The sequence below is a fragment of the Pangasianodon hypophthalmus genome, chromosome 30 (assembly GCF_027358585.1).
Source record: "Pangasianodon hypophthalmus isolate fPanHyp1 chromosome 30, fPanHyp1.pri, whole genome shotgun sequence".
Lineage (NCBI taxonomy): Eukaryota > Metazoa > Chordata > Actinopteri > Siluriformes > Pangasiidae > Pangasianodon > Pangasianodon hypophthalmus.
The window spans coordinates 11,785,272-11,812,148 of NC_069739.1; the positions used below are offsets into that span (position 1 = coordinate 11,785,272).

A 26,877-nucleotide genomic window follows, 5' to 3' on the forward strand; every position below is an offset into this window, starting at 1 on the left:
TATAATAAAAGAGAGTTTACTGTACGCATGTGTAAAGACAGCCTGGGCATTATAGTCTAAACAGAAGTTGGACACAGTCAACTTTTATACGGATGTGTACGTGCAAAGGACACACTCGAGACCATGTAGATAATGTCCAAGGCTAAGATGAGAGAAAAGCATGAGCAAGGACAGAAACATCATGACCCAAGGAACAAATGTGTGAACACTTACAGAAATCACATTGAACTGATCTTAAATGATTAGATCATGTATCTATTAATAACGATTATGGAAAAATCGAAAATAATCCCACACTGATTTCCTGACAATCCTCATACTTCCACACGTATGGATCTGGCCAATGTTCATTTTAAGCATCAAAGGAAGTACAGGGAATTCAACATGAAATCTGGATTATCTGCTTTGCTTACGCATTTTGTTCATCATTTAGCATCATTTCTTACACTGGACACATGAAATGTGGAAACAATCACTTTGCATAAAGCCTTTGCTTTATTGTTTTGCTATTTTTGTGATGCTTTGTGTGGCTGTGGTTCGTTTGTGGATCTAAATTAAATTAAGCACTCATTTGTGGCTAACGTAAACAATGGGAACTTCTCCATTTGCGTCGCTTTTGATAGCAACGTCTAAAAATACAGTTAAATATACAGTGGATATAAAAAGTCTACACACCCCTGTTAAAATCCACTGGTTTTTGTGGTGAGAAAAAAATATAATATATAAATATTTAAATATATATTTTTTCCATTTTTAATGTGACACAGCAAGCAAGAATATTCAAGTCGAAAACAAGTCGAGTGCTACATTACAAGCAAAGTGCTTTAACAAAGTATTAGTTAAGAGGTGTGCAAACTTATGCAACCAGGTTATTGTAAGTTTTTTGTTTGTTTTTGACTTGAATGTTGTTTCCTGTGATATCACATTAAAGGTGGAAAAAAAGATCTGACATGATTTATCTTGGGTTTCATTTTGTACATCGCAAAAACCCGCAATTTTAACAGGGGTGTGTAAACTTTTTATATCCACCGTGGATACGAACGAACAGAGTAAAATCACAGGATGAACCAAGAAGCCTGGATCTTTCCCCATGGCTGTAGATGCCTAGATAATCTCAATACTGTAGTAACTATTGGTTTCTGTGTACTCTGGACTCCCTCCATCATTTTATCAACAATAATTTTCACAGTGCTGCCCCTTAGAGTGACAGCTATAAAATATTAAATACATTACATCGACTTTTAAATAATTATTCAGGAATTTCAACTTGAAAATGGCAGCAAAGAAAAATACATTCAAAAATTACATTAAAAATTAAAAACCTGTCTTTTAGAATACATTTCCTTTTAAAATTCAAGCCACGGTGTTGTTTCACATACACTCTCACACACAAAAGAAAAAAAAAAAAAAACAACAATTCATTAAAGGCCATTCAAGGCCAATTTTCCCTAACACGCAATTGAAATTCATACCCTGCAAAAGATTATTTATTCATCTACAATGATTTACCTCTCAAAATTCAAGCATGTGAAATGGATTGTTAAAGATAACAGTGAACTCTGAATCATTCAGTGAATTCATTTTACAAAACTGTTCACTGAAGATCCTCGCAAATCAAACGTCCTTCAAGGAATTAAGAATTAACCATCAGCACAATGATTCTTAGGGGAAGAGACCTGACACTAACTTCACCTTCTGTTAAACACAAGCAAAGCTGCAGTTTAAAAAAAAAAAAAAAAAAGCAATTTTTATTAATTCTGCGGTCAAAACACACACTGACCTCTGAGTGGCACTGAGTGCGTTCTGGCACATGGCAGTAAATCAGCAGCAGCTTTCGCCAAAGTTTTTTTTTCTGATTTTTCCTCTTTCTTTCACACAAACTCCCTTTTTTTTTTTTTTTTTTTTTTTTTAAACTAAGACTCAGTAGTCCATCCCTTCTTCACTTTCGTACCAGTCTGAAGGAGCATCTGTTCCAAAATAACGGTCCCCGAAGTTTCCTGTAAAAGACCAGCATTTGATCAATTACGCTGATTATCCTCGAAAGGTGTTCAAACCTGTTATTTTTAATTTTTTAATTAACTGATCGATTGATTGAATTTATTTTTTTTACTCATTCATGTCCCAGCTTCGAAGAATGCTAGGGTCAGAGGTCAGAGTTAAACACTGTACCCATGTTCCCAGAGCAGCTGTGACTTAAAGGCGAATTACGTGGCTGAGAAAACCTGTTCGGAAAACCGCCTTCCGGTTCCGAGTGCATTTAGTGCATTAAGCAGATACATGTAGACTAGAGATGAATTTTGTTGCACGTTTATAAAGTTATAACTCAGCTTTCAAGCAGCTGAATGGCCTATCGTTTAGCTAGCGATGCTAACATGCTAATACCAGAGCCTCATAAGAGCTTATTACAAAGAATAAAGGACAAAGACTGCTCTTGTCCTTGAACATCCTCATGAATCAGTAAGAGCTAAATTTCATGTGTTTATAATGTTATAACTCTGTCCTGGCTAATGCTAAGGCTAAGGCTAGTTGAACCACTGTAGGTTATGGGGCAGACCTTTGTGTACATGAGCAAAAAATCTAAAAAAAAAACATAATTCAAATCATATTTAGTTCCACCGATTTAACCGCTGGAGACCTAATCTTGCCAAATTTTTGTAAATCTCGCCTAACGAACATTTAAACTGACAACCTTCTAGTCACGAGCACAAAGCCGAACCTCAAACCTGTGAAATATTCCTGTAATCGTGTAGACTAGCTTACCAATGCCTGGGATGATGTGAAACTCATCGTTGACCTTCTTGTCCACGGCGGTGGTGATGATGCGCACCTTGGGAAAGGCGTAGGCTACGGAGTGAACGCCCATCTCAGCCATCAGCAGGGACAGCAGGAAGATCTTATCCTCCTCGACATCATGGTCCTGAAAGCAAGGCACAGGACATTAGGATAACACACTGGTCCCTGCTTATCAAACACATAAAAAACTGCAAACTGCACAATGAATAAACAGCCTGGGATACTCTGATATTTTAATTTAAGTAACTATTCTGTACTTTCAGGAAATTACGGCTAATTCATATTCAAATCAGCTATTTGTAGACCAGATATCCAGGTTTGTGTGTGGACACGTGTAAAGTTTAAACAAGTTAAAGTTTAAACAGTGATTTTGTGAAATGCACATGTAAATGATAAGGTCACATACAAGTAAAACTCGAATAGCCATGAGAGCAGCTGCCCCTGTGGACACGGTGCTGTCCATCAGAATCACGTAGTCCTCACTGATGTCCTTCGGCAAGCGCAGGTAGTGGAGCTGGGAAGCAAATCAGACCTTCAAATTATCAATTAGTCACAAACACCTTTCTTTTTTTAAATATCAGACTCAAGTCTAGTCCTTCCTGTTACTAATGCCTCAAATACCATTAAACAGGAAAGCTAACCAGGAAGCAGGAAGCTACTGAAGAAAAAAACATGTCAGACATTTGACCTTGCTGTGCCCTTGACCCTGTTTGGACCCTATTTTAAAATCTAATCAGTTTATCTGCTGTTTAAAATGATCATTCCCTATAAATCCTATAAACATTCCACCACTCGGTCTTGAGATAACGAGCGCTTACGAGAATCTCAGATGGACAGAAGAAGGAGGAAGAAGTCTTTATTTGTTGCATATACATTACAGCACATGGAAATTCTTTTCTTCACACATCCCAGCTGGTTAGAAAGCTGGGGTCAGAGCACAGAGTCAGCCATGATAAAGGTTAAGGGATTTGCTCAAGGGCTCAACGGGGGCAGCTTGGAGGAGTCGGGGCTTGAACCCCTGACCTTCTAGTCAGTAACCCAGAGCCTTTATCCATTAAACCATGACTGTCCCAGATACAGAGAGGCAGAGGGATAAAAATAGAACAAGGGTCAAATAGTCAGTCCCAAGACTTTCTGTATATTTCCCACCATTTTACATCACGATAAATGCGTTTCATGGAAGTTCATTAGTATTTATCAGGTCACTGAGGATTGATGATGGATGAGGATTAATGCGGCTGCGTCCAAAAATGTAAAACTGTCACAGGCACAACCTGCATCTTGCCCGCTTTGAGCCCAGACCACAGCGCCTTCTGCATCGCTTGATATAACATGGCACAGGTTCCCCTCAGTGCCCTTGTAAGAATGTAGGAATAAAAATGGAACTTGAAAGTAGAGATGTGCATCAGGACTGGGATCCCGCGAGCAGGAGAGGACAAGCACACGAGAAGCTTACAGGATGAAGAAAGGCCATGCTGATAGCACTCTGGATCCGGCACGGTCTAAAGTGGGCTTTAGTCATTCATTCAGTTATTAATTCATCATCAGTAACTGCTTTATCCTGGTCACGGTGGCTGTGGCTAGATTACCTACTTGTTTATATTTTAAGGATATAGAAACTAACTATATAGAAAGTTTATTAGACAATGTTGTGTACAAGCTTGTATCTGGTACAAAAGAAAAATAATAATAAGGCAGGAGCGGTCAGTGGACAGAAGTGGGATTAAAAAAGCTGCACACACCTCTAGTCAAAAAAAAAAGAAAAGAAGTTGGCTACCATGCTCATCCTTTGGTTCCTGCCACTGACCTTTTATGATTATTACTCCTTTTATTATTATTAAATATCCTTTTAATGGCTTTCAGAAAACATTTAACCTGTAGCCTGCCTGCATCTATCTCTACGCTTGTAAGTTAAGTGGATTTAGGAATACTACTTTACTTTAGAGCTGCTTAAATGTACATGAAAGAGTACCACGTAAAAAGAAGTTTGGGAATTGATAACGTGCAGCGTAAGCTGTGTTGCATGTGTGCTTGATAACACACAAATTCTGTTTCTGATGCTAAAATAATACACATATGTACATATAAACCCCTATTAACCATCATACAGCGGCCCTGGCACGAAGAAGGGGTCGAGCCATGACGTATATGAGTGAGCAATAGATGTACACACGGCCCCACCTACAGTCTCTACTGCGCAAGCGCTTAGTTCCACAACTAATCTATGGGACTCTGTGTCATCATACATACAGACACTGGTTCAGTCAAGCCCAGCGAAAAGGTAATAATAAAACCTAACATTCATTCATGCAATCCTCTGAGAAGCGGCTCAGCCAAATGCTCGTTTGAAACAGCAGTGACCTGTAGACTGCGTGTCTGCTACAATGTGCACGCAGGGATTTGTGTTTGAATTCAGGTGAACACACACTATGGTGTAATTCCACAAATCTCCCAGAATACTCAGAACATGTGGCAGACAATAAAGGCAGTCGATGGTCTCCAGAATAAGTAGTGGTGTGTGGTAGACTGGTATAAATGTGCTACAAACTGAAATTCTAACTGATAAAGAAAAGATTGCTTATTGTCATTGCACAGGCAACAAGATTTTGTTGTTTCTATCACAGATGAGCAAAACCTACAAATTCAACTATTGTATTTGCCTTAAAAACATCTGGCTGTGGGGTTGCAGGTGTTCGGAGCACGTTAAGACCGTATACTTTTGACATTATCCATCACTTGAACATCAGAAGGCAAGTGCATTTCCTGTGAAAGTATTTGCAAATAAATTCATTTCCATAGCAACAATTTTCAAGTATTTAACAATGTGTAGGAAGTGCGGAGCAGAAGCACAAATTACGCTTCATGTTGAGCAAATTCGCGGTAAAACAAAGCAGCTGCCTCTCAAATTCACAGGACAAACAAAATTAAAATAAAGTGCTGGCTGGAAAGGAAATGATTTGAAATGACAAAGCTACCAATTAGTAGGATATTAAGAAGGCTAGCTATATTTAGCTATAATAATTGCATGACGTTTATTTAAAGCAAAATCCACAGGCCACGACTGAGGCAGAAACAGAGAGAGAGAGATGTTTTTATTTCATTTATCCGGCTACTACAGAGACACAAAGTCAAAAAGAGTAAAAGGGGCAAACTGACAAAAATGATATTGCAGTAGAAATAGAGGACAAGGCTTTGCAAGTAAGACTGTAAATACGCCACAGACTGGAAATAAGCAATCTAACCGAATGATTAATAGACTGTACAATAAAACTGTAACTACCTCCGGCTCCCCAGTGTCATGGTTGGTCTGGATAAGAATTTTTCCCAGTCGAATGTCTTTACACACTGCCATCAAGGCCTGCTCCATTGTCTCCCCTGCACGCAGAATGGACACTCCAGTGATCTACACACACACACACACACACACACACACACACACACACACACACACACACACAGCTTTACAACCTCATAAATAAACTATTTTTCTGCAGAGCCTCAACAAAAACCTAACACTGATATCCTGAATGAGGACAGCCGTGACCTCAACAAACAGATCATAAATAAATAAAAACCTCTAAGCCAGATGGATTCAAACTGTTTCCCCATGAGACCCACTTCGCAGTTTTTTTGAGAACGTGCAAACCCCTTAACCCTCGAGGCCAAAAAAAAAAAAAAAAAAAATTCCCATGTCAAATTATTGCCTAATATAAACTAAATAGATTTACGAAATTAAATAAAACAAAGCCACAGTTGTATAATACAGCAGAAGCAGGAGGTAAACGCAGTGAACAGTAAGAAATATAACGCTGGTCTAACAGTCTAATGTCCCTCCTGAAACTATGTTTCTGACAGGAAATGAGGAGCAAAGCAAAAAAAACAGCCTTTAAAATTATAATTAGCATCAAAATTATTTAAGTGCCAGATCTGAAACTTCACTGTAGGCTATTTAATGTTTTTCTTTCCCCTCTAGTCAAAGTTTACAGCCTTGTTTCTCGTTCAGTTGAAAACTGAAAATGGCATTTTTTACTATTTTTGGACAAAATATTTCAGTAACGTCTCTAATAAATATAATATTTAATATAATATCTAATACAGTTAGCTGATGCTGTTATATACTTATTTAATGATAGTTTTGTCGGACACATGATGGAGTTTATTCCTATTACAGTAACAGAAAGCGAGGGCGCCGTCTCAGCTCCTCGAAACACCTGCACAACTGTTAATCCTTCCGGATTCACTAATCTGATCAGCTAATCTCACATTATTACTATTAGGGGAGGAAAAAAAAAAAAAAAAAAGAGAAGAAGACTGCTCTTTTGACGTACTTTTGCGTTCCGATTTTCGAAACTGCGAAGCTCCTGGCAGGTCTGAAACCATCATTTAAAGATTTATTTTTTGGTATTTTCACACCCCACAGTTTGAATACCTCTGCTCTAAGCTCATAGATCTGTGAACCAAACTAAATGCTGTACATTTTAACAGCAGAACGGAACATTTTAGGAAATAAATTGTCTTAAAAAAAGTCTGAAATCATCGCTCACCCTTTTCCCACTGAGTCTTTTCCCCTCGTATATTGTCCCTTGGGGCGTTTCAACAGACACTGGCTGTGGAGAAGACACAGAGCTCATGAGGAAAAACACAATTTAAAAAAAAAAAGTTAGCAAGCAATGCAAATCGTGTAAGTCTAGTGTAAATGCTAGTTCCTATGAAATGTACTTCTGGTATTTTCTGGTCTAATCCTAATAAAAAAAAAAAAACAGTGCAAAATAGTGCTTTAAAGTTAAAATGCTGCTTGATGCAACGTTCACGTAATTCTACAAGGTTGGAATGACGTTTATTCAAAAGAACTGCTTACAGCTGCCTACATTTAGGACTATTTTAGCCTAAGCGAAATGATTTCTTTTCTAAGGTTTTAAAATCACTAACCTTCAGTGGTAAGAAGGAGAGGGCGTGCTCAATGAGGAGCCTCATCAATCTCTTCGAGTAGAAAATAAACTCATCTCGGTTAGTCTCCCTGTTCCTGCAGTTTTACAGATCAGACAGAGATTCAGTGCAGGATAGAAAAAGTAACATGGACTTAAAGATCACTACAAACAGAAAGCACAGCAGCCTACGGGAGTTAAATCAGGTCTGCATAGAGGAATAGTTTGCTAATCAGCAGCAAACTGGATAATATACCATGCTACATGTCGTAATTATATATGACTATATATGAATTATAAGATTAATATATTAATCATACCTGATGATGGTGTGCATTCCTCGCACCTGTGGTGTGCTCTCCATCACGCTGAGGGTCTTGGGTAAAGGCTGACCCTGATGTGCTGAAGCCAAGGCAGATCTAAGCAGCACAACCACAATTTAATCAGTGCGCACACACACACACACACACACACACAAATACCACACACTAAACATCATGTCAAGCCAGGAAAAAAGAGCAATGCAGAGCTATTGTGCTTTTTTTTTTTTGTTTCCCTGTATGAATTTACACTGAAGTCATTAGAAAAACCAGACATCAGGGTTACAGGGCAATTTTAAGATGTTAAAGAAGAATAACAATGGAACAATTGCACAGACTGACAACAATAATGTGTTACAAAAGTGTATTTTATTACACGTGCCGGTAATCAGTAATAGGATTTTAATCGTGTTATCATCATCCAAACTGGGAAGCAAGCAAGTGCTTGTGAGTAAACATGTTACATGCAGTGTCCAAGATAAGAAGCCCAAATGTGATGGCATGGAAAATACCCCATGTTCATTTGAACTTTTATTCATTATATTTAACGAGCCAATTATTTTATTTTCAAATGAATTGCATTGTTTACTACAGCGAATGAGTAATTAATGCTAACGTAAGCTTAAGAGTTATGTGATTCAGTACAAACGCTTCTTTTTATCTTTAAACATTCACTGACACATCACTAGACAGAATGTACCAGAGAAATTACACATCTTCACGAATTCATAAGGAGGAAATTTCCATTCTACAGTCAATTCATAGTTTCGGTCACATGTTGTTGTCAGCACTGATAATCGTTGCGATATCTTGGACAGGAAAACTTGTGCTTGTTAGTTGGCCATACGCAAGAAAGTACGGCAAAATTCAAGCACCAGGTTGGCATTAAGTGACTAAAAAGAAATCATTTGAGAAGTGAAGATGAAAAGAAATTCAAAGAGAGTTCAGAGATGCTCCACAACAAACAAAATTACAGAAGTATAGACATAGAAAAAAGTGGGATGCCAGAGTTTATCCTCACATATCCCAGCGGAGTTTCCTCTGAAGAAGATGACAACAGATTTATTGTGATAAACAGAGACAGAGAGAACAAGAGAGAAAGAGAGGGAAAGAGAGGGAAAGAGAACACAAGCCCATTAAAGCTCAAAGTCAGTTTAGGCAGAAACAGGAACTGCAGTTTGTGTGTGTGTGTGTGTGTGTGTGTGTGTGTGTGTGTGTGTGTGTGTGTGTGTGTGTGTGTGTTTTTCGGAGCGGGATGTTAAGGTTCAGGTGATGTTTCAGTGGTTCTGAAATACTCTTGCATTCCTCTCTTCCTTCTTTATCTTATGGGAGCCAAATTACAAAAGAACCAAGACTTCACTTTACAGTACTGTAAACTTCCTAAGCTGTGATGATGTATTTACTAAAGCGTTAATTAAAACCACTGAATCATTTCCTTCACCCACATTAATCACAGCCACTGAAGTGCCACAGTGAGGAAAGAGACAAAAGGATGTACAAAACATGGTCCGACTCTTTATAACTCAGGCATATGACATCCCACCATTTAATTCAGTGAATTACGGATTTGCTTAAGGTCAAATCCAATTAATTGGTGGTAGACATCCATACACACTTCCTTTAGTCTCTTATGTCTCTACAGATTTGTGGCAGAAAACAGAAGAGAAAGAGAGAAGCAGAAGAGGGAACCAGGTGTAGAGAGAGAGAGAGAGAGAGAGAGAGAGAGAGAGAGAGAGAGAACAGAAGAGGGAACCAGGTAGAGAGAGGGAGAAGAACAGGAGAGGGAAGCTGGAAGAGAGAGGGAGAAGAAGAGGGAAGCTGGTAGAGAGAGAGAGAGAGAGAGAGAGAGAGAGAGAGAAGAAGAGAAGAGGGAAGCTGGTAGAGAGAGGGAGAAGAAGAGAAAGGGGAAGCTGGTAGAGAGAGAGAGAGAGAGAGAGGGAGAAGAAGAGAAAGGGGAAGCTGGTAGAGAGAGAGAGAAAGAGAGAGAGAGAGAGAGGGAGAAGAAGAGAAAGGGGAAGCTGGTAGAGAGAGGGAGAAGAAGAGAAAGGGGAAGCTGGTAGAGAGAGAGAGAGAGAGAGAGAGAGAGAGAGGGAGAAGAAGAGAAAGGGGAAGCTGGTAGAGAGAGAGAGAGAGAGAGAGAGAGAGAGAGAGAGAAGAAGAGAAAGGGGAAGCTGGTAGAGAGAGAGAGAGAGAGAGAGAGAGAGAGAGGGAGAAGAAGAGAAAGGGGAAGCTGGTAGAGAGAGAGAGAGAGAGAGAGAGAGAGAGAGGGAGAAGAAGAGAAAGGGGAAGCTGGTAGAGAGAGAGAGAGAGAGAGAGAGAGAGAGGGAGAAGAAGAGAAAGGGGAAGCTGGTAGAGAGAGGGAGAGAGAGGGAGAGAGGGAGAAGAAGAGAAAGGGGAAGCTGGTAGAGAGAGGGAGAGAGAGAGAGAGAGGGAGAAGAAGAGAAAGGGGAAGCTGGTAGAGAGAGAGAGAGAGAGAGAGATAGAGGGAGAAGAAGAGAAAGGGGAAGCTGGTAGAGAGAGGGAGAGAGAGAGAGAGAGGGAGAAGAAGAGAAAGGGGAAGCTGGTAGAGAGAGAGAGAGAGAGAGAGAGAGAGAGGGAGAAGAAGAGAAAGGGGAAGCTGGTAGAGAGAGGGAGAAGGGCAGATTGTTGGGATTGACAGCCATACCTCACTGTGATTTCACGCTGTGGCAAGTTAGAGTGCATTCAGGCGAGGGGGTTTCACGAGTGTTTCATTACAAATGCACATTGTGAAGGAGAGAAATGAAAACAGAAAGATAAACAACTCATGAAATCAAAACATCTAATGGAAAAAAGCCATTCCAACACTCAGCTCCTCATCACATGGTATAAAAATGAAGCTACTTTCTCTTTTACACCACACGTTTGAAGGGTTCAAGCCAAACCCGGTTCATTCTGTACAGATTTCTACCCTTTTCAGATGGCAATGCTATCAATACTTTCTTCTATGAATAAGTCTTTATGGAGGCACTTGGATCATAAAGTCAGAATTATTTAAAAAAAAAAAAAAAATCTAAAAATTGTCTTTAAAAAAAAAAAAAAAAAAAAAAATTCTGAGGACATCTAAATACTTTATTCAATTTCACTTAGAGAGCCACTTCAAAATGAGCAGAAAAAAAATTAATATATTTAAATTTGATGGTGTAATACAGGAAAAAAGAAATAATCATGGGGGTGAATACTTTTTGGAGGCATTGTATAGGTCGCAGTCTGGGGGACATTTGCTGCTTGCTCAGTGTTTCCAAAATTTTAACGTGAAAATATTTAGTTCGGTTTGTTTTACGCAAACATTTACACACAACTTTACTGAAAGTTTGATAAATGAGGCCCATTATGTTTATGACTGAATTTGGTTCCTGAGGTCTAATGATGCGTATTCTTATGTTTTTTTTTTATTTTTGTATTGGTATTATAGATTGTTGGGCATGTCTGTAGCTCTAGTATACTCGAGTGCTCAAGAGGGTGGATTCCTTTTTAGAGAACCAAGTTAGGAGGAACAAAGTCAGCGTTGGTTATTTGGCGACCTTCAGAAGAATAAGAAGAGTTGTGGTAATAAAATTTCGGAAAAATGACGGAAAGTACCAATTCTCTCTCTCTCACTACGCTGCTTCTACTTCTACTACACACTTCAGGTCACCACTGTGACAACAATAAATCCTGAAGCCCCTGAAGCCCTACTTCACGCAGTTGCAGGGCCAGGCACAAGATGAACCAGGGGCCATCCAGAGATTATCTGCATTGTAAACTCGTACTAGGCGGGTGAGGTCTCAGGCCATTAGAATAGATCACCACTGAAACATGAGGACAGGACATGAATGCTGCATTATATTTTCTACAAATCTTAAATGACATCCAATTAATGATCAGCTATACAAGTCAGATTCATTACAGCGTTTGCTTTATTCGTCTTATCAGCTTCCTCAGTCAGCATGGTGGCGCAGTGGGTCGTGTTTCCGCCTCACAGTTCCAAGGTTCCTGGTTTGATCGTGAGCTCGGGTTACCACCTGTGTGGAGTTCTGCATTTTCTCCCCGTGTCTGCGTGGGTTTACTCCCGGTTCTAGGGTTCTCCAGGTTCCTCCCACCTCCCACAAACATACTGTCTACTATAAAGTTGTGAAGATCTTGTGATCTCCCTGGACAACTCTCAGATCTCACCATCAGTCTCCGCACACAACCTTGAGGTAGATCTGCAAAACCAGCTATCCTCCTCGCCACACACTGCTAACCTGACGATCTACAGAATCCACTCAGGTGCTTCTTGAAACTTTGAGCTTGGACAATTGCAAATGAGTCATGTCAGATCTGCCCCTGTGCATCATCTGACCCCAGCAACTGATCCAGAATATCTCTGAACAGCTTGTTTTCTCCAACCAGTTCTCCCACACCACCATATGCTCCCTCTGCTGGCTTCCTGTGGCTGCAAGTATCAGATTCAAAACACTGATGCTTGCCTACAAAGCCAAAAACAGACCAGGGCCTGCCAAAGGCACTAATCACAACCCGCTCGCTTCAGCTCGGCTGGACCCACCACGCCTCAAGATACAAGGAAGACATGCAAGAAGACTTTTCCTGGAACCCTGGCCAAACACTGGCTGAGTCTGAGTCACAAATGAAGACTGATGTACCTCTTCAGCAAGCACTCGAAGTAGCATTTTGTTAATCCATTTAAAAATCCTTGTCTTGTGTGGATTTTGTCTTTTCATCAGTGTTTTTAGACTGATGGTATTCCTAGGCCATAACCTAGTGGACTAGAATGAGTAGTTCTAGTTTTATTTGAGTGTTTTGACTGAGTGTTTTTGATAGAGAGCTAAAATACGTTCCCAACAGGCTCCAGAAACACCACGACCCTGACCAGGATGACGCGGTTAATGAAGATTGAATAAACGAAACTCCCTCTGTTAAACCTGGCTTAATGGCATTCATGCCCTTGTATCCTTCCGTTTCACAGGTTTCGCAAGGCAGCACACATCAATGTTAGAATGAAACCAAATCAAATCCTTGAAAATGTTTACTCTGTGAGCTTGGGTTTAATATACACTCACATGCAACAACTGTCAGTACATCTCTAGCTGGTAGAGTGGCATGCCCAAAAAAAAATAAAAAAAAACCTTTTGATTGAGGTTTGTCCCTGAAAAACATTTACTGAGGAGCATTTTCTATTTTTTTAACTCATTTCTGTTTTCACTATGGTGACTGGACAAAGGAAAATGAATGTACAAGAAGCACTTGAGTACGTTCTACAGCATGAAGATGATGGAGAATCGCCAGCTGAAAGTTTTTTCACGGATGATGAAATATAAACGGGAAAGTCTAGACTGCGCTGAGGAGTTGTAAGTAAATGTATTGGTTTTATTATACTTCTAATAGTCCTATAATATCATACTTAGACGATTTATTTTTCTAAATAGTTTTTTTTATTGTATAATATATGTTGTAAGATAATAAAAGCATGTGTAGAAACAATGTGGACACTTTTTATGAGGGAAGAGAGAAGATTCGAACAGTATTTTAACCACTCAGTGGGGGGTTTTGTCCCGGTGTGAAATTCTTTCTTGCTTTTCTTTAACCTGCCACTGAAGAGAGTACGCATAGTGTGAAAAGTTACAATTACAAGTGTACTGGAAAAGCTTACAGTTCGTGTTAGATCTGCTCCTACTTTACAGGTTTTTAAATCTCTACTCAAAACACATTACTTCTCCATCGCTTTTAACGTCCCTTGATGTTTCATCTCTGTTTTAGACTTGATGGCAATCCTGGTTCTATTTCTTATATTTTGTTATATTTTAAAATAGAGTTGTTGATGTAATTTGGTTTTTAGCTGTGATTTTATTTATTAACTTTATGTTTTATTTACTACTTATTTTATCTGATGCTGTAAAGCACATTGGTCAGCTGCTGCTGTTGGAAACGGTGCTACATAAATAAATTAAACTTGAAACTTACTGTGTTACAATAACTGAACTACAGTCAGGTCCATAAATATTGGGACAGTGACACAGTTTTGGTAATTTTGCCTCTGTACACCATCACAGTGGATTTGAAATGAAGCAGGCAAGATGTGACTGAAGCGTAGACTTTCAGCTTTAATTCAAGGGGTTTAACAAAAATATTGCATTAACCGTTTAGGAATTACAGCCATTTTTTACAGAGTTCCTCCATTTTCACAGGCTCAAAAGTAATGGGACAAACTAATATAATCATAAATATTAGGATTATTTTTATTACTTGGAGGTAAATCCTTTGCAGTCAATGACTACCTGAAGTCTGGACCCCATGGACATCACCAAATGCTGAGTTTCCTCCCTTGAGATGATTTGCCAGGTCTTTACTGCAGCCATCTTCAGTTGCTGCTTGTTTGTGGGTCATTCTGCCTTCAGATTTGTCTTCAGTAAGTGAAAAGCAGCTCAGTTGGGTTGAGGTCAGGTGACTGACTCGGCCATTTAAGAACATTTAATTTCCAAGCTCTTGGGCTGCTTTCACAGTATGTTTTGGGTTGTTATCCATCTGTACTGTGAAGCGCTGTCCTATCAGTTTTGCAGCATTTGACTGAATCTGAGCAGAAAGTATAGCTCTGTACACTTCAGAATTCATCCTGCTACTTCTATCAACAGTCACATTATCAATAAACCCCAGTGACCCAGTTCCATTGGCAGCCAAACATGCCCATGCCATAACACTGCCTCCACATGTTTGACGGATGATGTGGTATGCTTTGGATCATGAGCCCTTCCTTTCCTTCTCCATACTTTTCTCTTCCCATCATTCTGGTACAAGTTAATCTTGCATCAGAACTGGTCAGGCTTTTTTTTAGAGGTTTTTTAGCAAAGTCTAATCTGGCCTTTGTGTTCTTGAGTGTTACCAGCGGTTTGCATCTTGAGGTAAACCGTCTGTATTTACATTCATGAAGGTGGCTCTTGATTGTAGACTTTGACAATGATACACCTACCTCCTCCAGAGTGTTCCTGACTTGGCTAGATGTTGTGAAGAGGTTGTTCTTCAATAAGAAAAGAATTCTGCAATCATCCACTTTAGTTGTTTTCTGTGGTCTCCCAGGCCTTTTGGTGTTGCTGAGCTCGCCAGTGTATTCCTTCTTTTTAAGAATGTACCAAATTGTTGATTTGGCCCTCCTAAAGTTTCTGCTATCTCTCTGATAGGTCTGTTTTGGTTTTTCAGCCTAATGATGGCCTCCTTCACTTGCATCAACACCTCTTTGGACGGCATATTGAGAGTTCCCATGAACAGCTACCAAATGCAAATTCAACACTTGGAATCAGCTCCAGACCTTTTATCTCCTTAATTTATCATGATATAAGGAGGAAACAGGCCACAGCTGGCCATGAAACTGCTTATCATTCAATTGTCCCATTACTTTTGAGCCTGTGAAAATGGAGGAACTCTGTAAAAAATGGCTGTAATTCCTAAACGGTTAATGCAATATTTTTGTTAAACCCCTTGAATTAAAGCTGAAAGTCGACGCTTCAGTCACATCTTGACTGCTTCATTTCAAATCCACTGTGGTGGTGTACAGAGGCAAAATTACCAAAACTGTGTCACTGTCCCAATATTTATGGACCTGACTGTACATCCTTATCCAAGCTTCAGCTAGTCTAATGTATTTTTTGTGTGTTTGCAGTGATAAATATCAGCAGGTCACAGCCCCTCTGTTCCCCTCCTCGGAAATTGAAAGAAAGTGAAAGGGTCTTTTGTCTCATCCTGAACAGATACTGCTCTGAGGAGTGGCATAGCCAAGACTTTTAAAAGCGATTTGGGACTAACTTAAGAAAATGTATATAGTTTTTAATTCTGTGTGGTTGTGAAGTACTTATTTCAGTACTCAGATGTGTTATTTAAATGTGTTATTCTCAATGCAATAAGCAATATGGACTCATCTACCTCTACAGGACTTTGCACATGTCTTCGTTGTTTCATTGCACAGAAAAATACACTTTACACATGCAATAATTTCTGTCTCTTGCATTTTTGCACTATTAGTAATTTTGCAATTGTATATTTGTAATTTATGCCTTGTGTATTATTTTCTTATGTCTTTAATTTATGTCACAGGCTGCTGAAGGATTCAAAGAGTAAGAATTTCATTGTATGGTGTAACAGACTGCTTCCTGTACATATGACAATAAACTCTTGAATCTTGAATCTTCTTTTGAGTGTTCAAGTCTTAAAATTATTAAAAAGAGAACTAATCTCGCATTTTAGTCTTGCTGCATTTTAACTGATTAATCTTTTTATACAGTCATCTGACACGCTTAAATCTACAATACACACATAGCCTTAGCTGTGCTAAAAAAATATATATAATATATATATTTATATAATATATAAAATATATGATATTAAACACTATATAGTTTCTTGTAATATGGTTATTTATATTCACTGTTAAAGCAAGGCATCAAAACCAGGCACAAATAAACCTAGGCCTATCACAAACACATGCTCTTCACAAGACGTGTAAAAGCCTGACGTACCTTTTCAAGCTGACTATGGACATGCTGCACAATCAACTCCAGAGCTACAAAGTTTTCTCCACCTTGTGGAAGAACAGAAGGCAGCGTAAGAACCAGTTCAAACAAAGACTCATTTGAATTAACTTAAAAATCACAGTAAATTGATCATCTATGCAAAAAATGCCATAAAATAATATACTCCATTTGATCTATTATATAACATTATAATTACAAATTAAACTTAAACCAAATATATGTATTATATGAATACAGAAAATAATATATAATAAATATATAAACATATCTTTTTCTCTATTTTTAATTTAAATCTTGAAATAGTCTTTTTCTACTGGCAGATATTTTATATAATTATACAAATTTATTTCTAGAAAGAAGTAAAATTATCTGCCAATAAGAAAATTTAAAGCTTAAAAGCATCTAAAAACAACAAAAAAAAAGACTTATAATAAGCTCATAATAAGAAATATTTGAGAGATTTGCCTATACTCAAGGCATGAACACTTGCTCATTTTTGCAGTGTAAGAAATAAGATTTATTTAGGGGAAAAATGCTCCACATTTTTATTTTTATTTTAACACAGTATGTTTTCAAAAGCAAGATTTCTTCCATTGATCCAAGTTATTTCTATGTAACTTTTCCCCAGTTATTTATACAAGGCATTGATTTCCGGAAATACTGGCAACGCCACTGTAGAAAGCTTTGAGACACTTCCCGAGGGTCTTGAACCCCTCCTCCATGCAGAACATTTCAAAAATAGTCTTTTGCATGTGGGCTGCATTTTTAGAAGGGTTTAAACGTAGAGACTGGGTTGGCCATTATAAAAACTTTAGCTCTGCGTTCACACTGCTGTTCATCCGAATGTGTGTTTGGGGTCACTGAAAAATCTCTGGCTTGCACTCAGGAAAAGCTTCTTTTATTCACGTTGTTGTTATGAAAGCGATGTCTTTGGGGTCTTCTTTCCCCCTTCACCATATCTTTGGCATATTTTTAACTGCTGCAGACTTTTAAAACTTTTTATTAAGGCCTTGATCATGTTTTTTAAATTGCTTACATTCTTTATGGTCACTGCATGATTTAATAGCTACACTATATTGCCAAAAGTTTGTGCACCCCTGACCATCACATCCATGTGTGCTTGTTGAACATCTCATTCCCCCTGTGTGTTTGCTGTTATAATGAGCTCCACTCTTCTGGGAAGCTTTCCACTAGATGTTGGAGCGTGGCTGTGGGGATTTGTGTTCATTCAGCTACAAGAGCATTAGTGAGGTCAGACACTGATGTTGGGTAAGGAGTCTCCAGTTCCAGTAAACCTCAGAAATGTTCAGTGGGGTTGAGGTCAGGGCTCTGTGCAGGACACTCGAGTTCTTCCACTCCAACCTTCACACACCATGTCTTCATGGAGCTCGCTTTGTGCACAGGGGCATTGTCATGCTGGAACAGGTTTGAGTCTCTTAGTTCCAGTGAAGGGAAACTGTAAAGCTACAGCACACAGAGACGTTCTATAGAAGTGTGTGCTTCAGACTCATGGGTGTGATGGTCAGGGGTGCACAAACTTTTGGCCTTATAGTGTATCTGTCTCTTTCTGTGAAAGTCCACTGATACTCCGCAAGGACGGATGATAGAAGAGTTTTATATGTGCAGAACTTCATATTTATACCCCAAATAATTTGCTGTATAATATATTTATACTATTTAATAAAATGAAGAGTGAAATTTGTAATTGAATTTTTTTGTGTCTGTTCAAATAAAATGTTGGCGCTTTGACTCAAACCTTGTTTAAAGCGGATCACGTTCATCAACAGCTTAATCTACTTCACAATTTAAATCTGAATGGCCAATCTACTTTAAACATGTAGTTTGCTGTTAAGCGAGGTTTATAAAATATATATAAGAAATGTGATAAGTGTATATCAATTATATATAAAAAGCCCTGATAAGTGACTCCTACTGACCAACTTGTTAAACTGTTTTAATGACAGAGATAAGCACTATAAAGATTCACTTTATTGAAATGATATGAAACGTTATCTCCACTACTCCACTCAGCCATTGATAAAGTCGCTATTTATAAGCTACTCTATTTAAAAGGAATGATTAATTCACCTCTTTATGGGAAACCGTTTGCGATAAAGACATTTTGAGGAGGAGGAGAAGGCGTTAGACACCGTTAGAGCTCTTGACACCTTGCTTCTCCTCGTCAATCGCATCATTGCTACGGGCCAATCAGTGAAGACGTGGATAAGCAGTTAAGACACCAGTTCGGAGAGCAAGTTTTCCAAACCATTGAACCTCATCAGAAATCCCAGGAAGGACGCATCGTATAGGAATGTTTGGAAGGAATCTTAAATCAGCCTGAAGTGTTATCAGGGGAAGTCGCCTACATCTACACTCCTCAAAACGGCAAAATATTAAGCTTTTAATGATCTTAACAACAAATCATTGGTCAGGAAATGAGCAAGAATGAAACAGATAGATAAAGGAGTTTAGTATGTGAGAGCTTTTCCCTTTGATTTCTTTAGCTGTTTAAGCCTCGTGGCTCTTGATGAGCTGCATCAGGTGCGGCAGATAACCAAATAATCACTTTTCACTTTTAATCATCTTTCGAGAAGAAAAGAAAAAAAACATCCCAGAAGATATTATTGGAAAATTTTGTACACCCAGACGTATTAGATTGAATTTTGTACACAAGAAGACGATAGAAGTGAGTTTTTGTGCACTTTACCTCTTGGAACCACAATATCTGCGACCTGGACCGTGGGCTCGATGTATTGCTCAAACGCAGGTTTCACAAACTTGTTGTACTGCTTGATAACACCTGTAATGTCACGACCTCGGTCTGAAATATCCCTTTTCAGTCGCCTGACAAGCCGAATGTCTGAGTCAGTGTCCACAAACACTTTCATGTCCAACAGCTGAGAATAACACACACAAAAACAAGGAAGGAAAGTACATGAGAAGAAAACAAAACAAAACAAACAAAAAAACACAACACCATATAAGTAGGTAATTTTCAGAGAAACTATGACAGTATAAAGATTTGATATTTTAAGTCAAGCTTAGTGCTTAGCTTGATGAATACTTTAAACCAAGTCTTGCGCTTTCGTAGTCCCGTCAACCGAAAACAATATTCAGGAACAATTTTTCTGCTGTAGACGTGTAGATGGTATAAAATCTAAAATCTGGCGATATTTAATTATATATCTGTCATATTCTGAAGATGAACGGCTTAAACTTTCATCAAGATTGACTAAACTCATGTTTGCTAATTTGGGACACATATCTCAGTGACAGGTTTAAAATATTACTTATTTCTAACTTACAAATTCATAACCAATCTTCTAATATTCATTATGAAAAGATTAAAAATCTCAACACAAAAACTAAAAGTTAAGTTTAATATTCTATGTATTTTTTTGGAGCAGCACCATAACACAGGATTAAAAACAAAATAAACATCAAATAATAAAAATTATAATAACACAGTACACTAAATAAAAACCTGGCCTTAAATGACTAAATTATTACAAGTATGTATTACGGATGATAATTTTGTTTCTTTTACATTTATTTATTTATTTGTTTTAATTATATTTTCTTGTGCATTTATTCTAATATATTTTCCGCCATGCTGCTTGTCGAGTTTGTTAATTGCAGACGTGGCTGCCATAGCGCGATATCTTCACTCGACTGGCAAATTACGGCTTGAATTAGCAGAAATAAGTTGTACCCGAGTTCCGCTGATGGACTTTACGGAGCTTGGATTGACCTATTACGCGAAATCACGCGAGGATATTCCAGATATAATCCCTGCTTTTATTAGGCCACTTCGTAGAACCCCACTGAAGGCCAAAATGTAAACTTACCTTCAGAAGTTCCTTATTTGCAAACGCCAAGATTCCCTCAAATATTACAACATTGGCCCCATAGACAGTTTTCTGAAAAGACACACACACACTTTTAAACCTCACTCTGTTTACAGATTAAATCTCTCTAAGAAGTGTGACAGAAAATGACAGCGTTATTATATCTGACGTAAAAATAATTTAAAACGTGATCCTCCTTTTAACACTGTGAAACGAAATCATCTAAATTAATAGAAAATAAAACCTTCCCTGTCTGTGAGTCATTTTAAAAAAATGCTAATTCTGCTTTTAACATTTATTCAGTATTTTTTTTTAACATTTGTTCAGTCCTTTTCCTTGAAATTAAGTGTAAGTGTTCAATATACACAGATCTTTTATAGAGATTATATATATTACATATTAAATATTATATTACTGGTAAGTTTACTATCTTGGAAGAGGAGCTAACACATCCTGAGAGATGGTTTAAAGCTATGGGACAGAAACAAGGCTTTGTCTCAGACGAGCCTGCGCACTATCCTGCTAGAGATACAAGGCGTTATTAACAAAACACTGAGTTCCTCCACATCACATGAGAGTGAGAGTTAGCACATGCTTTCTTCAGCTGTATTTGTTGAAAATACTGCATTATATGTCACTACGTGATTTGGTTGAAAGTTCTCAGCATGCATGTGCTTGCACACAAAGAAGATGAATCATCCAGGTGATTATCACAGTTCAGTAAACCACGCTAAAACCACACAACCAACCAACAAAAAATGTAAAAGCACCTTCTGGTACGTTCTTCTGCGTACTCGAACATGAACATCTGCAGCTGGATCTAACTGCGTAATAGTAAATTCTCTCCGTTTCATACAGTTTAGGATCTTCAGTGTAATGATGCTCTGACAAAAGTTACAAATTCTAAAAACACTAATAATATCCAGCATATTCAGTACCATTTCAGTACCAGTACCTTTCTGTACCATTAATATCTACATTATCTAGTGCAGCACTTAGTGAAATAAAGATAAATCTCCACCTGCAAAGAGACTGTTATTCACCGTGTACTTTTTCCTCCAAGATGCGTCATGAGCAGGGGCTTCCGCAGCACTCAGATCAAGAAATCTCACTCTACAGACTACTGCTGCACTGCTTCAGTTAAGTGTGTGTAGGCTTGTTTACTACAAATGTGGTGACAGTTATTATTTTATTTTAATATTTTGACCAGAGTGTCTTAAAAATAAATACATGGAAGGCACACTGCCCTAGACTTCTGCATCTTCATGCACAGTCAACATGAATCCATGTAAAAATCTTGCACGCTCACTGAGAGCTAAAATTCACACCCATCCTCACAGCCCCACACACACACACACACACACACACACACACACACACACACACACACACACACACACACACACACTTACCCATTCTTTGCGACGGGAGTGTGTGGTGAAGTCATAGACAGGCACTTTGATGCTTTTGCCCTTCTTCAGTTTCCTCAGGACTGTTATAAGCAACTCAAAGTCAAAAGCATCTGGATGATCAAAGTTGTACTCATTCCTGGCTGCGAGCTCCTGCTCCTCTTTGCTCAATACCTGTGGTTTTAAAAAAAAATAAATAAGTGAGACCAACGTATGAGACAAGACGACACGCGAGACCACTACACACCGCATATCAGACAGAGCTCTCTAAATGCTTCACCTACTGAAATCCACATGCTGTGGTGTGGCCTTACTGTAATCAATTCTGCACAAAGTCAATAATATGATGTGAAATAACTGAATAGGGGTTAATACACAGCACTCACAGAACTCAGATGAGAAATGAGAATGTTGTGGGATTCTGTAACGTATGATTAAAAGCTGTTTAAACGCAGTAGTTTCAAAAGAGGAGGCTACAGAAACCCTTCAGCCGCTAATTTATCATTACCTTGTAGAAAGAGTCCATCGACAGCAGGACGACCCACGGAACATCCAGAGCCTCAATGATCTTATTGGCCACTGTGGTTTTCCCGGAGGCGCTGCCACCACACAGACCTGCAGGACACAACAGACACACGGAGTTTCTTAAAACATAAGTATAATTCTACACTGCTGCAAAGCAAATACAATAAAAATGGCAAATATTCTAACTGAAAATGTTAGGACTTTAATATATTAGGCAAGCTAATGCCTGCGTACATTCTAACTGGATACAAAACATTCAGTATTAGAAAGTTCTTTATTAACAATGAGAAATATTCCTAATGGGATGAACTAACAGAGCTAATTATGGCTGTGTGTCTACATCAGGGTTCCCGAACTACGGATAACACACCACACAGAGTCGCTCGATTTACAAATGGGGTCGTGAGAGAAACGAATTCTGCAAATTAATAGTACAAATATCTCTCTAACTATGAAAATGGATTTTGTGTGCTATTATTCTGAAATGTTACTAAAAAAACCGAATAAATTTCTCTGTACATTTGTGTTTGCTCTTAGTGTTAATGCGTCGGAGCGTCCAATCACGGATAAGTCGGCTAAAGAACGGTTTTTACCTGCAGGCCATCGGGCTCCTAAACAGCCTGTAGAAAGTTTGTCTAAATTCCCAGTGGTCACTGGACCTGGACACCTCGCACACGGACACCTCGCACGCGGACACCTCGCACGCGGACACCTCGCACACGGACACCTCGCACACGGACACCTCGCACGCGGACACCTCGCACGCGGACACCTCGCACGCGGAGCGCATACTCATTACTTTCTTTCCCCACTATATGTATTTTATATTGTACTATGTTTATTGTATTTGAGTGCACTATATTTTTATTCCTTGTCTATGCGCTTGCCCTGCATGTGTGTGACATTCACCACAAGTGTGCGTGTGCGTTAAATGTGCGTATGTCTTGCGATACTGTGTCAACGATGATGATTTTAGCTAGTTTTACTCCGTAGGTTGAATAAATGAACTCTTCGTTAGCGTGCATCTCGATCTCTTACAAAGAGAGCGCACTTTCCAAGATTGAGACTTGCTATCAGACTCGTACACTACTCGTAATCGACCACAATCCAAAGTCCTCTTGTACCATTTTATTAACAGAAAAATTACCACGACTAATTACTTAACGAGCTTAACAATTTTTTGTGTATTTGTAAGGAGTGAGAACAGCATTATCAGCTCATCAGGGTCTGGAGGATGAGATTAACATACCTATAACAAAAGCCTCTTTAAAGGTGGTCCCTGTGACGTTGTACCAGGGTGGACGTCCCGCTGTGTAGATTGTCCTTTTGTTGGTCCTTAGGAGAGGTGGCTCTGTTTTACTCTGACTTGTGGTCCTCTTTCGTGGAGACATTGATGGGGTCAAAGGGCATGCGCGCCTCAAAAGGCCATCAAGAGAATCCTCACCGCTGCCACTAAAGTGTAGACCAAAAATACCTCTGCTGAGTGGATTAACAACACACATTCTTCTTCTAAAAAAAAAAAACAAAACAAAACACGACTTAAAGCATGCAGTAATGTTTCACTTTTCAGATCTCAGTGCTCAGATGATACCTGATATTAATCCCACTGACATCCTCTAGCTTCTCTGCAAGATTTCGTTACCAAGTCGCTTGACACTATTATATCAAAAAAACACCATGCTTTAAGTGACGTATTTTATGAACAGGATCTAGATCGATAGGATTTGATATCGATACTCTGTCCCTAAGCTATTTAAACAGATCCATCAGAAATGCCTTGGTAGCACATCACTGGACCAATCTTTATCTGGGCAAAGCTACAAAGCATTGTTCCATGCAGGGCAAGAGAGAGTCCATGGACTTGAGAACCCCTCAGATTGAGCCCCTCACATGGCATTTTATATTGGTGCAGGTGAGGGAGTACAAACCTTCCTTCAAGTCCACTCCAGGAATCCACACACAAGCCCAGAGAAGATCGGAGCCTCATGTGAGTAAGGCTCTCATCATATGGACAGTAACGGTAAGAATACGGTTCTCAGTGCTGCCGGGACCTTTATTGGAGTTTGTAGTGTTGGCTTTACATTTACAGGAGCACATGTTTGAGTTAGCATTTGACTTTCTGAAAAGTTAAACATGTAAACGGTCGATTTACGATGAAGTCATTCATACGCAGTCTGATACACGTCTAACCTCGCCACCTCACTGTGAAAGCTCTGGCTCCTCCCTTTGCTAAACACTGATACAAACAACAGCTTATCACTTATTCAATATAATAAATTCATTATATTATATTCATGATATCATTCCAGAGCAGTCCGTGGCTTTAGAAGAGGCTGGATGATCAGTACGCAGGAGAAATTCACGACCCCAGAGGTAAGGGCTTCATCTTTCAACAACCCGGACACATGCTAAGGCTTCTTTTTCAATTGTTGAATATTTACCTTCAGTAGTAGATAGCGTCCCTGAAGCAAACGCAGTGACGTGTTCTGAATCATCTTCATGAATTTGAGCAAGTGCAGCACCTAATCCATAGTCACATGCAGCAGTTCAGTGCATCAGGGTCAAATAATCCCAACTAATAAATGTTTCACAGGATCACATTTTTGCTGAGTCTTATCTGACCAGATGAACTCAGTACCTTCTCTGATGCAAGAACATAAAGCTCTACTACTGCAGCAAAATTTGAATTTATTACACCAGGATAAAAATCCAAGACGGGAACGAAGCTGCTGTGCATCTTTTGTAACTGGAGGATGAAGAACTGCACAAATGAGCCGTTTGCAGCTGAATTTAGGTTGTGAGTCACATCCTGCATGCTTGTAAGGAAAATGCACTTGTACATACACACTTGGATTATTATTTGAACTTGTGAAAAAATGTGCCATGATGCTTCAGGATGGCTTTGTTCATGTCATGCAGCTCTAACTTCATCTGAACTCTTTGGGAAAGCTGTGTGAGTGTGTCAGACCTTCTTCTGGCAGAGTGTGTAAGGGGTAGGAAGGTCAGCAGGTTGTGTAGTAGCAGGTTGTGTAGTAGCAGGTTGTGTAGTAGCAGTAGCAGTAGTAGTAGTAGTACACTGCTTATGGCTACACGGCACAGAGAGCTCTTACACGTACAAACGTGCTGCTGCTGTAAATAACTCCTGCTGATGCAGGGGATTATCCCCCACTCTGGCTCAGGTTAGCCTGCTAGCTTCAGCCAGGGTGTTGCTCGATAACCTGAGGTCTATAAACCGCTTTTCTTTGAGTGTGTGAACAGAGTTTCAGCGCAGAGCTTCTCTCACCTGTCTGATCTGGAAGCACGCTGCTCCACCTCGTCTCCATCTTCCTTCTGGTGCATGTGGACATCAGCCTGGCTCACTGACACTGCCATGTTTTCATCTCGCATGGGCACAAGTGGGGGCCACGTCATCGATGACGTGTGCAAGAGAGGAAGAGGAAGAGGAAGAGAGCCGCATAACACTCAGCTGCAGCCCACACACACATGCGCGCGCGCACACACACACACACACACACAAAGCCCCGTGCTGGGGGGAAGAACAGGCCCTAGCTGGGCGGAAGTTCCTCATTCTTCAAAATTAAAGCCCCAGTCATGAACTACGGATGAAGGAGGAAGCTCCAATATCATCTTGTTTTGCTTCCTGTATTTAATAATTCAAAGTGGTTAAATAAATACATAATTTAAAAAATTGTAGACTCATAAATTTGCCTCAAAATTACATTTTTAAAAAAAAATTTTTTTCATGTTTTTATTGTACACAAATGGCCACCATGTGCTTGTTCCAGATTTATTCCCGTGTGTTTGTTGTTATAATGAGCTCCACTCTTCTGGGAAGCTTTCCACTAGATGTTGGAGCGTGGCTGTGGGGATTTGTGTTCATTCAGCTACAAGAGCATTAGTGAGGTCAGGCGCTGATGTTGGGTAAGGAGTCTCCAGTTCCAGTTCATCCCAAAGGGGTTCAGTGGGGTTGAGGTCAGGGCTCTGTGCAGGACACTCGAGTTCTTCCACTCCAACCTTCACACACCATGTCTTCATGGAGCTCGCTTTGTGCACAGGAGCATTGTCATGCTGGAACTCTTAGTTTGAAGGGAAATTGTAATGCTACAGCATATAAAGACTTTCTGTTCTTCAGTTGTGTTCTTCCAACTTTGTAGTAACAGTTTGGAGAAGAAGCACATATGGGTGTGATGGTCAGGTGTCCATAACTTTAGTAGAAAATAGAAAATAATTGTACAGTACTACTGATTACAGACACCACACCGTTATTTGTGTCATCTAAATGAATAAAGCTATGAAAATGTAAAAGTATAACCAAAGAAACCTTTTTTTTTTTAAAATCTTGACAAAATACCTTTTAAAAAAGTTTCTGGTTCAGTAGTTTCAATTGGTGAAATGGCTGGTTTAAATTTCTCAGGCTAGAAACTGTGTCAGATTTAAAAACCGAATGTCTTTTACCTTGTTTAGGAGAAAAATATATTGGTCCGGAGACGGACTACAGAAATCATGGCACACATCAAATTCCATTTTACATTTGCTTC

At 39.1% G+C, this 26,877-nt stretch overlaps 1 protein-coding gene across 4 annotated transcripts; it reads right to left on the reverse strand.

Moving 5' to 3' along the window:
- On the reverse strand, positions 1-25,885 carry si:ch211-243j20.2 (uridine-cytidine kinase-like 1). 4 transcript variants are annotated; one of them, XM_026917729.3, is made up of 15 exons: positions 25,623-25,885; positions 23,589-23,848; positions 22,323-22,429; positions 21,818-21,988; positions 20,406-20,477; positions 19,265-19,454; positions 16,543-16,604; positions 9,060-9,079; positions 8,039-8,137; positions 7,723-7,816; positions 7,338-7,400; positions 6,074-6,196; positions 3,200-3,307; positions 2,761-2,917; positions 1-1,997 (listed from the first exon to the last, which is right to left on the reverse strand). In XM_026917729.3, the coding sequence occupies exons 1-15, from the start codon at positions 25,748-25,750 to the stop codon at positions 1,921-1,923; spliced, it is 1,731 nt and encodes a 576-aa protein (XP_026773530.1). In that variant the 5' UTR covers positions 25,751-25,885; the 3' UTR covers positions 1-1,920. The 4 variants fall into 4 exon arrangements, with proteins under 4 accessions (XP_026773530.1, XP_034157809.1, XP_026773532.1 ...); XM_034301918.2 differs by lacking the exon at positions 9,060-9,079 and adding an exon at positions 10,704-10,720; XM_026917731.3 differs by having other exon boundaries at positions 23,589-23,791; positions 25,623-25,882.
- Between the last annotated feature and the right edge of the window lie 992 nt (positions 25,886-26,877).